Source organism: Poecilia formosa, unplaced genomic scaffold (genome assembly GCF_000485575.1).
Source record: "Poecilia formosa unplaced genomic scaffold, Poecilia_formosa-5.1.2 Scaffold150, whole genome shotgun sequence".
Lineage (NCBI taxonomy): Eukaryota > Metazoa > Chordata > Actinopteri > Cyprinodontiformes > Poeciliidae > Poecilia > Poecilia formosa.
This window is the reverse complement of record NW_006800089.1, coordinates 1,279,157-1,296,021: the sequence shown is the minus strand read 5'-3', so window position 1 is coordinate 1,296,021 and position 16,865 is coordinate 1,279,157. Positions and strand designations below refer to the sequence as shown.

At 39.2% G+C, this 16,865-nt stretch overlaps 1 protein-coding gene across 1 annotated transcript; it reads left to right on the top strand.

Annotated features, from left to right (window-relative positions):
- The first annotated feature begins 1,032 nt into the window (after positions 1-1,032).
- On the top strand, positions 1,033-15,221 carry kpna6 (karyopherin alpha 6 (importin alpha 7)). Its single transcript, XM_007563755.2, has 14 exons — positions 1,033-1,159; positions 3,975-4,108; positions 4,201-4,293; positions 4,439-4,538; positions 5,643-5,737; positions 5,837-5,968; positions 6,061-6,149; positions 6,283-6,382; positions 6,857-7,020; positions 7,125-7,203; positions 7,519-7,644; positions 8,746-8,873; positions 8,978-9,162; positions 10,095-15,221. Exons 1-14 carry the CDS (start codon positions 1,156-1,158, stop codon positions 10,280-10,282), a joined length of 1,617 nt encoding a protein of 538 aa, XP_007563817.1. The 5' UTR covers positions 1,033-1,155; the 3' UTR covers positions 10,283-15,221.
- Positions 15,222-16,865: the final 1,644 nt, after the last annotated feature.

Below are 16,865 nucleotides of genomic sequence, written 5' to 3'. Positions count from 1 at the left end.
GTGCTTTGAAGTGGCAAAAGAAAAAGACAAGAAAACAATTAATAATTTTTTTTAAATGTCAGGGTTTGCATCAACAAAGAAACATTGAAGAGTGTATGGCCCCACATATCTAATGTGGTTATTTGTAAACTGCATCAAGACTTTGGACACAATTAGCAAACAGCTTGTTGATTTCTGCTTGTCTAAAGCTATTTCTGACTAATTAGAGACTTCAATGTGTTTTGGTGTCACCAGAATGCTATGAAATGCCTTAGAGAATACCATTGTTATGACAGTTCATCCTGCTAAATGAAATTTCTGCATGGTGGATGATTTCAACAACTATACCTAATGATAACCCTTACTTTTTCCAATGCACGTTTTTGCTGAACAACTGTACCTCAAAGAGTTGTTTCCTCGTTCTGACAACACCAGATGTTGACAAGAGAGACACCGGAGATTACAAAAGATTTTGTGGTACACAGATGCTTTAAGATTTGAACATCAGGGTTCCTGTGCAGTTCAGAAAAGTTTGGAAAAGTCTATGAATTTTACAGATCTGAATTATACAGATCTAGATAGATATGGAAAAGAAATTATTGTTTCAGAAAGTACTTCTATTTCCTGACTTTATTCCAGGTCTCTTTGTGAAAGTATCTGTCTCTGTGTCCATTAATTAGTCTACGTCCTAACAAAAATCATCTGCATCAGCAATGTTGTTTATGTTTTGATTTTAATTACCTTATTTTTGGTCATTTATTTTATTTTAGTGCATTGTTAAAATGAGCTGTACTGCAAATGTATTTGTAACACATAAACACATTATAAAATGTAACATTATAAATATATATGCTATATATATTTACCTTATAACAACAATGTAATGGCAATGTATTGTGTTTCTGATAACTAAAGCTCATATTTCACTAAAAAAATTGTCATTTAAATTTGTCACTTGGTGGTTACATTTACAGTTACCGTACTATGGAGTCAAACAAATGTTTGTGGTACTGGGGCGACCTCTGGTGGCAGGAAGTCGCTCTATATTTTAATGTTTCCGTCTCCGGCGGACATATTGCTTACTGGAGCAAATTCTGGAAAGCTAGCAGTGGGGAAAAGGATTTGAACTTGGTATACATCTTCACGGCTTACTATACTTAAAACATAAACACCATAATGGGTAAGTCGTCTTTGTATCTAAAAGTATTCAGGTGACTGAAGTGTTTTCTGTGTAGTCGAAGGGAATAATTAGAAAATAAGTCTGTGACTTTAGTGTAGCTACTTAGCTAACACGTTAGCTGTTGTAGCTAATAATGTAGCGTATGCACGCAGTTGGAAATTGTTTATGGCGTTTTAACCTGGGGTTAAGTGAACGACCATTTATCGATTCGGTTTGGTGACACTTTTAAACTTGTTAAGATGTATTAGTCAAGTTGTAAACGTTTAATTTAAACAACGTCAAAAAGCGAGTGCTAACTTGAGAAGCTAACTTGAGAAAACTTGGCTAGGTGCTAACAACGTTAGCATCGCGCTTTACCATTACAATGACCCACGTAGTTTTTAACCAAAGGTCTTACCATTTTCGTGAAGATATTTCCTTCTTATAGTCAATTTTGTAGCTACATTTTCTGTGTCCTACCTTCCCATTTTTATGTACAAGCAAGCTTCGAGAACCACGTTATCAAGTTATTTACATGTATTTGTTTAGTCTGTTATCTACAACCTAAACAAGCTATTTAACCCGTAAATGCATCGCGCTAACTAAGCAGGAGTCGCCAAGTGTCTCGTCGTTCTTAGATATATTGGCAAAGTACAGCAGTTTGGACAATAAGGTATAAATTCGTGTTGGCATGTGTGCTAGCTTAGGTGCCTTAGCTCTGTCATTCAGCCTCATTCCAGAGACCCCGCACAGTTATACAACATTGGGGGTCGGGTTATAATAAGACCGTGTGTTTTCTGGAAGGTTTTCAGTCGGCTTCAGACCGATAATCTCATTTAAATCCACAAAAATACGCTGCTGGCATATTTTTGTGTTGTATTTTGTAAGGCTAGAAGTCGGAGGGTAGAGCTAACGTCGGCTTGTGATGGCTTGTGTTTTTACCTCAGGGCACAATTTCTGGTAAATACTTAAATAAGGATGATAAAACTGCCTGGTTCAGTTAGTCGGTGTTTAAATGTAATCTGAAGACACTATCGTGATGTGTAATCTAACAGAAATGAAGCTGCTGCGCTCTCTCTGTAATCCCAGAAATATTTGATGATATCATCACTAAAATGCCAAATCATACAACAGCCAGGATTCCCGCACAATCTGAGAAGTATAAGTATACGAAAATATTAGTATTTCCAGACTTCCAGACATTTTTCTTTTCTTTTTGTCACTTTGTCATCCTTCCATTTATCCAGCTTTCCAATTTCCCCTCCCTCCCCTTCATGTTTTTTTATTCTCTATTTAAAAGCCTTCCAGATCAGCTATGAATTCACAGAAGACATTCATATTAATTTAAAATGTATATGTATACTTGTATAAAAAGGATTTATAGAGCTGAAACTGTGGAAATATGAATCCAGAAATTTACAACACTGCATAAGAGTGCTTCACCCAAACTGAGAGTCAACTTTTTTGTTGCAATGTGCACGTCGTCTGATTTATTTCAGAGATTTTGTTGGCTTCTTGGTTGTCATTTCCTTCTCGGTTTAGCTAGACGATGCCATGAGCAAGCCCAGTCAACAAACGCGCAACAGTTTTCTGCTTTGCGTACCCCAGAGGGGTCCCTGTTTGCCAATGGGGGTCTTGGGGAATTTCCAGTGCAGACGCACAACTCCCAGCCGGGCTATTTTTGTTCCACCTTGCCCAAACGGCCAAACAGGCCAAGCAGTTGTCACAAAGAATATAAACCAGCTACCTTTTTCGCAGAAAAAAAAAAAAAAAATGAGAGCAACCAGCTGTTACTGGTGTTTGTCAATCCCTGCGGCTCCACCATCTGCTTCCCACTTTACATACCTTTTACAAGGCTGCTTGGACAAAATGTGACCTCAATTTTCAGAGCTTGTTGGAATATTTAACCTTAGGACACCGGGGAGAGGGGTCTTTTTGAGACTTTTTTGGCATGTTTCTCAAAAATATAATAAATTAAAAATGAAATTCCTCTCTGCTAGGAGCAGCTTATGGTCATATGTGTATTTTTAACTTGTTTTTTTTTTTTCTTTTCTTTTTTTCTTTCTAAGCTAATTTCTGCAAGAGACTTTCCAACCAGTCTCTTTCTAATATTAGAAACCTGAGCGGGAGAGACGAAGTCAAACTTAATCTGTCTCATGTTTACTCATACTTCGTTACACATTTAAAAAAACAATTTAACTGTATTGCCTTCAAGTATTATAGGCATTTTACAGACAGCAGGAATAATAGTAAAATAAACCAAAGATGTTGAGATTGGGCTCAGTAAACAAACAGGAGATGCATATCTGTAGAGTCTAGATACGTTCTGAATAGTAGTCAAACAAAAAAGAAAAAAGTGACGAGGGAAAAATATCTATTTTCATTAGTAGTTTGGCAGTGAACTTTTATCACAATATTTTGCAGTATCATTGTGATGGCAATAAAAGTGAGTGTTATTATTATTGTAAGAACCATTTCTTACATTTATTTTAGGCAACTATATGACTGTAACTGTGTGTTAAAACACAAATGTTGCCCATATGTAATGCTCTTCTCTAGGACAGCAGTCACATAAAGAGGTGTGATTTGTATCACTAAACTAACCAAATGTATTTATATTTATTGACGCTTTTGAGGAAATACTGGAGAAAATGGTAAAACTATCAAACCAGATAACAAAGGCTGGTTTTTTTAACATCATTAATTGGAGTTAATTGTGACAAGGATAGACCAAAAGTCTTGTCATGATAAACGTATCACAATAAATGATGAACGATGCAATACTAGTTCCCAGCTGGCGTCTTGACCTCGTGTCTGTCTCTCTCTGGGCCGTCAGAACCATCAGCCAGTCCGGCAAAGGACAACTACAGGATGAACCGCTACAAGAACAAAGCACTGAATCCAGAGGAGATGAGGCGCAGGAGGGAAGAGGAGGGCATCCAACTCAGGAAACAAAAACGAGAACAGCAGGTGTGTCTCCCTCGTCAGATTTTATTGTTTTTGTTTCTTGGTTTAAACCTTTCTCCAGCAGGATGACTCTCTGACTCTGTGGTTGTTTGCAGCTTTTCAAGAGGAGAAACGTGGACGTTCTCAACGAGGAGGAGGTCATGTTCGAGAGTCCACTGGTGGACTCATACCTCAACTCTCCAGCCACAGTGAGTGGCTCATTTTCCTAATGATTCTTGAGCAGCGGAAATAATTTGAGGCTTTTGATAAAATGTTCGATTTGGTGTTGATGTTAGAAATGATTTTGGTGCTGAGGGCCTCAGCCACTCAGAGTGTTTGCTCGTTCTCGTTTAGGAGGGAGTCATCACCAGAGACATGGTGGACATGCTTTTTTCAGAAGACCCAGAGCTTCAGCTCGCCACGACACAAAAGTTCAGAAAACTACTTTCCAAAGGTTTGTACAGAACGTTGTGTGTTTGTGGTACGAGCAGAAATGTATTGCGTCTTGGCATGGGACCACAAATAAAGCAGACAGTTCAGGATTATTGAAGTCAGATTCTGGTAATAAGTTGTAAACAGTGACTCTTACCTGATGTATGTAACTTTCTTGGCCTCAATACATATAAAAATCCAGATTAGGTGAGCCTCACCTCCAGGATGTGGCCCGTTCTAGAGGATCCAAGGCCAAAGCAGACCCCTACCCTCTTACAGTCAAGTAACTGTTATATTCAGTTGTTATAAAAATATTGAATATGCTAAATATGACTTAAAATAAATTTGACATTGTAATTTAATGCCTTGAAATTGGGCCTCTGTCTCTTTAAAATCTCCAACTCCGCCTTCAGGAAGTCATAACATGGCTCCTCTATTAACCCTTTAACATTTTTACCAGCGTTCACTGACCAGTAGCTCCTGTAATGAACTCAACAGAAGTTCAGCTCCACCAGGTTTTTGCTAGTTGATGTTGACTAGTCTGAAGGAGCTGGACACTTAAGTTTACATTACAAATATTGTAAATGTCAAAACGGGTAAATGTCAGCACCATATTTTCCAGAGTATAAGTTGCACAGGTTATAAAAAAAATATGTACTGAAGAGAAAAAAAACATGTAAATTGTGGAAAATATAGTAAATTAATGTATAAAATCCTTGTTGACCATCAGACATATTGAAGGATTGTATTCCATATGTTCTGATTAAAAATGCAGCCGATCATGGCCACAGTACTCTGATCTGATGTGTGCTGCTGTTTCAGTTTACTACATCGTGATTTAATACAGTATTTCTTTTCTGCTGAGCCATTAAAGTATGTTTTAAGGCATTTTTACTCATAAATCTCCAAATAACTGATGAACTAGCAGGATGTGGAAATGAAAACGCTTCTTCTGTTTCCAAATGGAGATCACCAGCTGCTGCTGCGTAGCGTCATGGCTTTGGAACTGCAGTTACAACATGTTACATGTTTATGTAGCACAGTTTCAAACCATGAAAATAATATATAAAAAAACAACTAATTGGTTGTTCTAATAAAGATTTTTTACTTTAATATTTATTTCCAGAGCCCAACCCACCGATCGATGAGGTCATAAACACAGCCGGCGTCGTGGAGCGATTTGTGGAGTTTCTGCAGAAGAGCACCAACTGCACACTACAGGTCTGCTCATTAAAACTCCTAATGTTAGGATTTTAAATGTAGAGCTTGAGCTGTGCCATGATAGTTTTTTGTTTTTTGTTTATTTTGGTGCGGCTGCAGTTCGAAGCTGCCTGGGCCCTGACCAACATCGCATCGGGAACGTCCCAGCAGACGAAGACGGTCATCGAGGCTGGAGCCGTGCCCATCTTCATCGAACTCCTCAACTCAGACTTCGAGGACGTCCAAGAACAAGTAACAAGTTTTTCAGCTTCAGCTCTAAGGCAGGATGTTGTTTTGCTGCCCGGTGAGATAAAGCGGCCCTCATGTTTGTGTGTGCTCTCCAGGCTGTGTGGGCGTTGGGTAACATCGCTGGGGACAGCGCGGTATGCAGGGACTATGTGCTGAACTGCAACATCCTAACACCGCTGCTGTTGTAAGCTCCTACGTTTTTTTTTTTTTTTTTACAGTTTTGTTGCTCAGTGACCAAGCCCAAACAAGTTTCTGCCTGAGACATATTTCTGTCATGATGTTATCGTCTGAGTTTGTGTTGTTTTTTTTCCTCTCAGGCTTTTGACCAAATCTACTAGACTGACGATGACTAGGAATGCAGTATGGGCTCTGTCTAATCTCTGCAGAGGCAAAAATCCTCCACCTGCTTTTGAAAAGGTGACACTTCCACATAAACACGCTTCTTGCTGATTTCTGAAATGGAGTTGATCTCAGTCCTTTGGCCAAAGAAGCAATGAAATGACCCAGAATTGGGAGCCAAATATAACATTGTGCTGTTTGATTATTTGTGGAACATGAAGATCATCAAACCCAACGCTGTAAAAGTTCCTCAAATGTCCAAAGTGCTCTAAAATCTTCCTGAATAATCCTGAAATTTGTGGTTGGAGTAGTTTTCTATTTGACATTGACAATTAGTTGGCAAACGGTTACTTGTTTTTAAAAGTAGCCACATGTCGTCCTCCAGTACTGTCGCTTTAAGCCGGTCTGGCTGCCTTTCCGTCAGGCTTGATCTCAGTGTCCAGAAACTTTAGAAGAGATTTAAAATAATCTTTTGCTGCGTCAGTGAAAAGTTCAGTCTCCTGTTAGATTTGCCCCTAATGATAATCCCAACCGTAAACTTGTCCTGTCCAGGTGTCTCCCTGTCTGCCTGTGCTGTCCAGGCTCTTATTCAGCAGTGACCCAGACTTGCTGGCAGACGCCTGCTGGGCTCTTTCCTACCTCTCCGACGGCCCCAACGACAAGATCCAGGCTGTCATCGACTCAGGCGTGTGCAGGAGGCTGGTGGAGCTGCTCATGTGCGTTTGGTGTTGTCGCCGTACCCGTTGTTCTGTCACCCTTAAATCGCAGCTCTGAAAACATGGTCCTGATGATTGCTGTTACTTATCGCTCCTCTCTGCAGGCACACAGACTACAAGGTGGCTTCTCCTGCTCTGAGGGCCGTCGGAAACATCGTCACTGGAGACGACATTCAGACACAGGTTTGTTTCAGAAATCAGCTCAGACCTGACAGGAAGAGAAATACATTAATATGGAGTTTTACTTGTATGATTCATTTACTTTAAGGCTCTAATATGTAACTTTTATGAAAAAAACAAACAAACATTTTTTATCTACTTTTTACAAGTCACTATTTTGTGACTGTAATATGAGAGATTGTCTGTGGAAAGACTCTCCACCTCCTCCTTGAGCTAATGTTGCTGTCTGAAGACATACAAAACCAACCAATCAGAGCCAGGACGTCTTAACGAGGTCAATAACCTACATGTCCTCGTCTGGTTGGTTGTTGCATTTAGGTGGTGTTGAACTGCTCAGCTTTGCCCTGCCTGCTGCACCTCCTCAGCAGTCCTAAGGAGTCGATTCGTAAGGAAGCCTGTTGGACCATCTCCAACATCACAGCTGGAAACCGAGCGCAAATACAGGTGACCTTTACACATCACTGACACAAACGAGCTGAGAGAAAACCCCTGTTGTCCCTTAGATTGAGTTAATGTGAGGCTGCTGTCTTGATGGAACATTTCCCCCCAACATTTTTAAAACTATTAATAAAAGTTAGATTGAACGAGATGTGTGTATATGTAACGAGTATTACTGTTTAAAAAGCTGTTTTTCAGACTCACAGGTAGGAGTTGTGTGTTTCTGCACATCAACTGCAAAAACACAAAATCTTACTAGGTATGTTTGTGCAGTTTCTACTGAAAATATCTTGGTACTCTTAAAATAAGACAAAACTGATTTACAAGTGACTTTTCAGAAATGTGCAGAAGCTTGATTTAAGTAAATAATTTCTTAATATTGATGGAAAAAGTACTAGATCCTTTGGCAGATTATTACTCTTTTAGTTAAAATGTCTTGCTATTAGTGAAATAATCTGCCAGTGGATCTAATGTTTCTGTTTTTTTAATCAGTGTTAAGAAATGTACTTAAATCAAGCTCATATGTTGCTTAAATTACCTGTAAGTTATTTTTGTCTTATGTCAAGTGTATCATGATGTTTGTAGTAGTTTAAAATAAGATTTTGTGTTTTTGTCCTTTTACTTTTGCACATACTTTGGAATTAAAATCATAATGGATTAAAATGTGCTTTATTTAGACACAACGCAAACTAGTACAAATATGTGAAGTGGAAGCAGTTTGCTGCTTGGTGTTTTCCCTCATTTTTCCTTCTTTGAATCATGCAAACCTTTCTAGATTATCATTGTTATGATGATGTAAAGGGTTTATTATCCAGATAAATTGTAATGCAGCGTTTCATTCCAAGCACATTATGCTCCAGCTCACAGTGATTGACAAGTGTGTTTTATTCACTGTGAAGGAAATCACTGTTACTGTTACAGCAGTAATATGACGCCTCCATTAATATTTAATATATTAATCTCAGATATTCTCATATTACTCAATCATATTGTGGACAAATCCCTTCAAGAAAAAACCAATTGGTGTAAAAAGTGTGCTTGGTCTGAGCCGCTGCAGCTCCTGCTCCAGGCCTCATAACAATGATCTCATTCTCTGTTTCTCTCCAGACGGTGATTGATGCCAACATCTTTCCAGTCCTAATTGAAATTTTGCAGAAAGCGGAGTTCAGAACCAGAAAAGAGGCAGCCTGGGCCATCACCAACGCTACATCTGGAGGAACACCAGAGCAGATCAGGTGCATTTTAGTTTGACATAGAGATGCCTTTGTCCGTTTCTGCTTCCCCTGTGATCGGTCTCTTGCTCTATGTTAACATATGAACCATTTGTGTTTGTATTCAGGTACCTGGTGAACCTGGGCTGCATCAAGCCCCTGTGTGATCTCCTCACTGTAATGGACTCCAAGATTGTTCAGGTGGCGCTTAACGGGCTGGAAAACATCCTGAGGCTGGGCGAGCAGGAAGCCAAGCAGGAGAACAACGGCACCGGCGTCAATCCCTACTGCAGCCTCATCGAAGAGGCCTACGGTACGCCGCTCACTCATACGAACACACAGAATCTTTACAATGGAGGTTTATTATGCAGCCTGACATTTGCTGATAGCTACCTTTTTTTAAACTCTGAATATCGTAATGTCTGCTGGCATGTTATGAAAGAGCAATTAGCTTCATTAAGACGGTGATTTCAGACTAAAGTTAAGAAATATTCCACTTAGATTTTATAGACAATTTTCAATAAGACATTAACCTGTAGATACAACCGTAGACTGAATGTATAGATCCTGCTGTTTAAGTAAATGCTTCAGATTTGAATCATTTATTTTATCTCTATACTATACTATAATGAGAGGATTTCAGAGTCTTGTAAATTAGGGTGTGATTTCCTCCTGCCACGTGTCAATGTGACCTGAGGAAATGCAGTTAAGATTGTCAGAAGGAGAAAATCAGGACAGAAATCGACTTAAAAATGTTTCCCTGTGAACTAGCTATAAAATTGTTGTTGTTAGAATGAATCTGTGAACGATTCTATATCGTTATAGATTCTATAACGATTCTATATCAGGCAGAGCAGGCAGATATTTCTGCCTGCTCTGCCTGATCTTTTCTAAAATTGCCCAATACTAAAAAGCAGACAATTTCTCAATTTATCTGTAAGATTTCATGATTTATTTTGTTGGTTTTTAAGTTAAGATCTCAACCAATTAAGAATGACCTATATGACCTAATATACTATATGCAAAGTTTCTGCTTTTCATTATTATTATTTGCCTCTGTTTACACTTATTACTTTAGACACTCAGCCCAGAACAGGAATCAAACCTATTAGTTAGAACAAAAAGATCCAGAGGATTTTAAGACCCAGTTCCTGAGACTTTTGTCAGCAACTAGGCACTTTGAATTGCCTAGTTGCTGAAAATGTACTATATAAATAAAGTTACCTTATATTTATTTATTTACAGGACTAGACAAGATTGAGTTCCTCCAGAGCCACGACAACCAGGAGATCTACCAGAAGGCGTTTGACCTGATCGAGCGTTACTTCGGGGTGGAGGATGAAGACAGCAGTCTAGCTCCTCAGGTGGACCAGGCCAACCAGCAGTTCCTCTTCCCTCAGCAAGAAGCTCCAATGGAGGGCTTCCAGCTCTAAGTTTTCTTAAGTACACCACTCACCCACTGTCCCTTCTGTAAACTCCCCCTCCACCCCATTTTGTGGAAGGCCCCATGATGCCCAAGTCATGCCACTGTGCTCTCTCGCCTGATCTCTCCAAGCACATACACACACACTCACACACACACACACACAAACCCGCCCTTTGGAGGAAAGCTTAAACTGTCGCCCTCTTAAGCCCTAAAACCGCCCTCTCCGGCTATGCTTTCCCACCATTTGGACAACTAGCGCACAGGGCAGACTTTGTTTTTTTGTTTTCTTTTCTTGGCCATTGGGAGCATTTCTTACAAACTAATAACCAAGTTGGGGGAACTGATCACCTGAAAACCTGAAGCGGTTCGAAACGTGCACAAGGACTTCTTCCTGCCGTTTGGTAGCTTTTAGCTCCGGTCGCCAGCAGCAACCAGTTAGGATCTTTATCGAAATTTCTTCACCAGTGGGACATTCCTGTTTTCTGGATTACCCATGCATCCCCACGCAGTCCACAAACAGGGGGCGTCCAGTTTGTGACACCAGTTTGATTTTGTGCAATGCAACATAGGCGTACCTTTTTTTCTTTCTTTTTTTTTTAGCTTTTATTATTTACCTCTAACCCTTATTTATCTTCTCCTTTATAGGTATTTTTCTTTCTGTAAATGGAAAGTCTTTTTTGTTTTCTTTTCTTTAAAGAAATACCCTAATTGTGTTGGGCTTAGGGCTGGCCTAAACCTGCCGCCCAAGCAAAGGGACGACTTTTACGTTGTAGTGGGGAGGGAATAGATGAGAGGTAACAGAATACATTGAAACTAGGAAGGACTGTGATTGGGATCTTGGTGAAGGTTAAGAGTTTTTTTATTTTAACCATAAAAAATCCTCTTTTTTTTGTTTTTGTTTTCGAGGGCGGGATATTTAAATATCCTTATATTCATTGTTTGCTGTGTTAATAACATTTGAATTATGAAGTGATCTATTAAACAAGGCAGAGTTCAGGGGGGGTCAAGGTTCAGCAGAGCCTGCTGTGCTGGCAGCAAACCAGACTTCTTTTTCTATCTGGCTGTATTTAAAAAGAAGGTGGAAAAACCTTCTGCAGTAGAGAAAATATCATAGTTTAGTGGTTCAACTGAACCCCACCTCCCGGCCCCCTGCAGTGTCAACAGGTTTCTGCTTGGGCCCTGTGGTGGGGGTCTCTGCATGGTATTTTACCACCCTGCCTGCAGCCACAGAGGATTCATCGCCAAGCGCAACCTGTTGGTACAGAGGGGCGAAAGGTACCTTGTAAAACAACACGCGGGACTCGAAGAAGAAGCTGGACTCTAACACGATAACTTTAGGTGGTGTGAATAGTGATAGTTTAGTGACCACGGTGGTGTTTTCTTTAGTGGTAGAGTTGATTAATAGCCTCTGGCGTTCGATATCACTATATCTTTGAGGAATGGAGATGACAACCGCTAACGACTTTTTGCATGGGACAGTTGTGCTTACGTGTGGGTGTTTTGTTCATGTAAATAGCCTCTTCCTCTGCCCAGCCAGGACAATTCTGCTGCTTCTGTGTGGGTCTAATAACAGCTGGAGGGTTGGGAGATAGCTCTGAAGATAAGTGACAAGCCTAACTGCAACAAAAGTTCAAGTATCTAAATAGAAGTATATTTGGATTTTGATGTATTTGCATTAATATATATCTTTGCGTAAACTTCATGCACACTTGCATACAACACCAACTGAAACACAGATGAGTGACTAGAAACAAAAACTAGCTTCCATTAAGAAGAAAGAAAAAAAAAGTAGTAGTAAAATGTTCAGTTTTGAGCACAAACTTTCTTTAGCTCCCATTTATTCTGTAGTAAATATTTTGTTGAATGAACTGATCAAATGCAGTGTTGCTTATTGCTATGGAAACTTGTCTTTGTTTCTAGCCACAGGACTTCTGATGGTTGAGATTAGCTGAGTTGACGCTGACCAGGGATTGGCTTTGTTTCTGTTCAGGCCGGTCTCTGGTCCGTGTCGAGGCGCTGTAGATGAAGTAGAAGTGTGCTCGTGTGAGTTTTGACTGACAGGCGCTGTGTGAGGGAGTAGGTCTATTGACTCTATCAAGAATATGTCCTAATCAGAGTCGGGAGGGGAGGAAAGGGAACCGCTGCTGTTCTGTGGATTACTGAAGCACTCAAATGTATGGAAGATGAACACAATCAGGTTTCTTTAAAGTAACCAAATAAAACAATCTTCTGAGGATTATTCTGACTTTTCTTGGAACCCCAAAGTGGTAAACAATTTTTGTATAATCTATAGTTGCAATTGGAGGTTTTCATCCATTCACTGTGGATGCGTTGTATTAATTTGGGGCTTTTTAATGCTTTTGAGTTGTGGAATGACTGTAAGTTCTTGTGTAATCAAGGCAGTCTCAGTTCTACCTGGAAGTATACATACACCTCCCTGCCTTAGCTCCCCTTTGCACTTGGCTAACTTAACCTTTAGCAAGCTGCAGAAAGCTGCATGCCTTTTGTCGCCATTAACAAGCTTCTAGCACAACTGGCAGAATATTTGAAGGTCTTTTTTTTATCCAATTTTTCTGTTTTCCTGGCAGTGAATTTGCTCATCCATGTGAGCTAATTCAATCTAGATTGAAGATGGATTTCAAGCTAGATGGAACATTCTTGGTTAGCTAAGAAACACTGGCGTCTTTCTTGGTTAGCCAGTGTAAACATTAGCATCCGTCATTGAAAATGACTACCTCTGCCCAGACGAGTCATCTGACTTTCATCTTGTTCAGAGATCTTTTTGAAGAAATATACTGGTGGGAGGGGGTATGTATAATTATGAACCTGCCTGGACAGAAAAGCCACAATAAATTCCAACTTAAAATGAATCCAATTTGTTTGTATTATCATCCCAGCCTGGACAAACAATCCTTCAAAGGCATTAAAACCCCAAGATTAATGTGACATTTGTGTGCATGATTATTAAAAGTTAACCTCTGACTGGCGTTTCTCATCTGCCTTTCACCACGTTAAGCACCATTCTGCAAGATGTGTTAAACATAATCTGACAGATGACTCTGTGCCGAGTTTTATCCGCAGAATACGAGTGCTCCCGGTCGACGCGAGAAGTCGAATCATGAATTAAGCAACAACATCTTACCTCTACCCGACGGAAGTGTAGAGCAGCATTTAGACCCTGGAGTCTTTGGTTTCCTGGCCAATTCTGTGCTTGGCCTACAAATATAATGCCAGAATTGCAATATATATAAATAAATATATATATATTAAAGAAAAAAATCATTGCATCAAGGAGAGAGAGAGAGAGAAAAAGTTTATATTTCTTAAAAATCAAAATGCACTCCTGCTCACTAAAGTGCCAATCCGACCAACAAAGACTGGAGGATCCTGCGTTTCTGTCTTTGACTCGTAGATTATTTCTTTATATCTTTATTTACTTGAATGTGCACATGTTTTTTGTGCAAACCATTGCTGCTCTATTTTCCTTATCTTTCAAGTTACATTATTTGCCATTGTTTATTAAGGTGGCATTCTTTAACAATGATGTCTAATTATCTGGGTTGGGTTTTGGGAGCGGGTGGTTGGGCGAGGGACTGACTTGACTCTATAAAACTGATGTTTTTCATTGACGGGACGTTCTCTATGACTTGTGGTTTTCGCTGCGTGTAGCTCTGCTGCTGCATGGCTGTTTGGAATTGTGCCACCGGTTTCTGTTGAGACTGGTGTTTAGCCTTTAGCATTTCGCTCAAGCAGACGTCCCCGTTCATTGTACGAAAAGTCGAAAATAGCTGCACTAGATGCAAATGCATAACTAGAAATCACCATCATAGCAGACTGATGCAGGCACCAATCTCACTGCCAGTTAGTTTACCAAAGTTTTGTCACCCTCATCGCAGCATTTTCAATCCCTCCCTGAGAGGAAAAACTATTTTCTTCTTTTTTTTTCCTCCCAAATTTAAGCTCAGTTGAATCTAATTCCGAAGACTGCATTTAAATCTGAGACGAGATACAAACCTGATCTCATGCGACTTGAGGTCAGAGGGAAACTCTTGATGTTTAGTTGTTTTTTTTCCCCTGAGTATTAAACTGTGGAGATTCAGGAAAAAAAAAACGTGCAGCAATTTACATTAAAGTGTTATAATTTAAACTATGTATGTTCTGATACATTGACAGGGATTCAATTACAATTCTGATCACTTCTGAGAAGTGGAGAAAAAAAGCCTCAGTAGAACTTGTAACAGGATGAATTAAGCGTTAAAAAAAAAAGACGAAGAGGAGGTGAGTATCCAAAAGCCTTTCTGCTTCTCTTTTCCTGGTCTAGATGTGGTGGTTTCTATCATTTTTAGGATATTGATTGTTTCAGTCAGGCTGCACGATCAGGAAACTTGTTACTTAATAGGGGAGGGAGTTAAAAAAATAATAAAAAAAAAAAAACCTCTTCACAAAAAAAAAAAAATCACATCTTAACTTGTCTTCCGTCCTGGACGCTTTTGGTGTCTTTATGAAAATCTAACGCTGCGGCTCGGCTCGACGTCTATGCTACAAATGTTTACAATACTCCTCGTTTGTAAAATCATATTTGTATGCCATCACTAACCAGTCCTGGTGCATCCTCTACTCCGGTCCTCTCATTTCTGTCTCTATTTATTTTCCTCTTTTTTTTTTTTCCCGGTCAGTACTTTTCTTTTTTGCTCCAAATTAACCATGTTGTATACTGTGACTCGACTGGACTTTACCGACGGTATGAATGAGTGACAAGAACCTAACCACACTTCAGCTGAACATGATACACAAACATAAACATGGAAGAGAAAATAAAAAAAACAAAAAAAACAGCACATACAGGAATCTGCAACAATATTAGAAATGTAAAGAAACTGTATGGAATTTAACATTGTTCAGAGGATATACTGTACAAAACAAATAAAGTTATGTTTCAACCCTTTCATGGATGTAATTTATTCTTGTGGGCGAGTTGTGACAGGAAGGGAAACTGGACCCGAGGAGAGACAAACTGCTACAGTTTGGGCAAGTAGGACCTTTGTGGTTCTGAAAAAGATGTTAGATTGAAGTACATGTATGTATCAGAATGGCCCAGTGAAAGTCCAGATCTGATTCAAATCGATAGTTATGAGACCTAGAAATGCCTGTCAACTGATTCGCCCCATCTGGTCTCACTGTTGAGCTACTTTGCAAAATTTCAGTTTCTATGTGTGGAAGAAGGTCAGATGACCCAAATACCTACTGCTGTGATGTCTGCAAAAATGACTAAAAAATTGGAAGCATTCACACTTAAAAAAAAAAAATTGTAAAATGTATAGTAAACCCTGCTTTTACAATCAAGTCATGACAAAATACACTGAAGTTTTGTGGATATGTTAAAATCCACAAAACGACGCACATCGACCATGAATACTCCTGCAATGTAATCGGAATCCCATCATTGCACATTTAAAGATTTACCGGATTTCTTCAGAGGGTACACAATGGCACAGGAATTAGTATTGTTTTCATTCATCAAGTAGATCTTTTGTCTTTCTCTAGACATTTTGCATATTTATCCCCATATTGTTTGGGTACTTCCTCCCATAACTCAAAAGCATCTATGTCATGTGGGCCAAAATCATCAAGTCAGAAGCAGCTTCAATGCCCCAAACTTCAGTTTTCTTTTACAGGTTTTACTGTTGTGTGTCATTGCTTCAGTTCTGACTGGTTCTTTCTAGGCCCGGGGTGCTAGGCAATCAGTCAAATCCAAGGAGTCATGTTTGCCCTAATTTCTAATAAAGAAAATTTGGCTGGAGCCGTAAAACGTACACGAGTCAAGTTTTATGAGCGACTGGTGTGACTGTGTATGTTTTCTAGTTTAATCAAAGACCTAGCTATAAACCAGGTGCTTACAAAAGGTTCAACAACCTAATAAAGAAGGCTGCTTCTGTTCTAGGGACTGCTGTGGAACCTCTGGAGATGATGGTGGAAAGGATTTTACATAAAATCAAGACAATTATAGATAATGTCAAGTATCTTCTTTATACAAAAAGCATTGCATCTTCAGAGGCTTATTCAGATTTACTGAAGTACAGACGGCCACAGGAAATCTTTCCTGCCCACAGCCTTTTTGAAGAACTTTGGATATTACACTGTAAGTTACAAAAACATTTAGCTTCCCTTTGGGCTTGATAAGGTTTTTTTTATTTTTTTTTTTATTTAATTATATGTAACTTTAAGGCTTTACAATGAGAAGCCATTTTCTTCAATAAAAGGTGCAAAAGTTATGGTATGCTATTTCTGCAAACATAACAGAGAAAACATGTGACAACTTCACCTTTTATATTTAAAAACATTTCTCAGGTCTTTAATGCTTCCAACCAAAGTTGTGAAGAGCTACTCTGACAAGATTATAAGAACCCTTTCCTAGCCGTTAATGACAACAGCACTGTACTTCACTATAGTTTTATTTTCATTGAATAAACATTTCTGTTCATTGAGGGGTGATTTTATTAATTTAATTTTCATGAACTACTGAATCTTGTTTTCAAACAAGTAAGTGAGGTTTGGTTTTTTTACCCTCTTAAACGCCATTAATTATTTAG

What these genes read in the sequence shown, in the direction of transcription:
- kpna6 (XM_007563755.2), top strand. An exon ending in AACAAAAACGAGAACAGCAG is followed by an intron (nt 4,109 to 4,200) that starts GTGTGTCTCCCT and finishes GGTTGTTTGCAG; the next exon opens with CTTTTCAAGAGGAGAAACGT. An exon ending in ATCCTAACACCGCTGCTGTT is followed by an intron (nt 6,150 to 6,282) that starts GTAAGCTCCTAC and finishes TTTTCCTCTCAG; the next exon opens with GCTTTTGACCAAATCTACTA.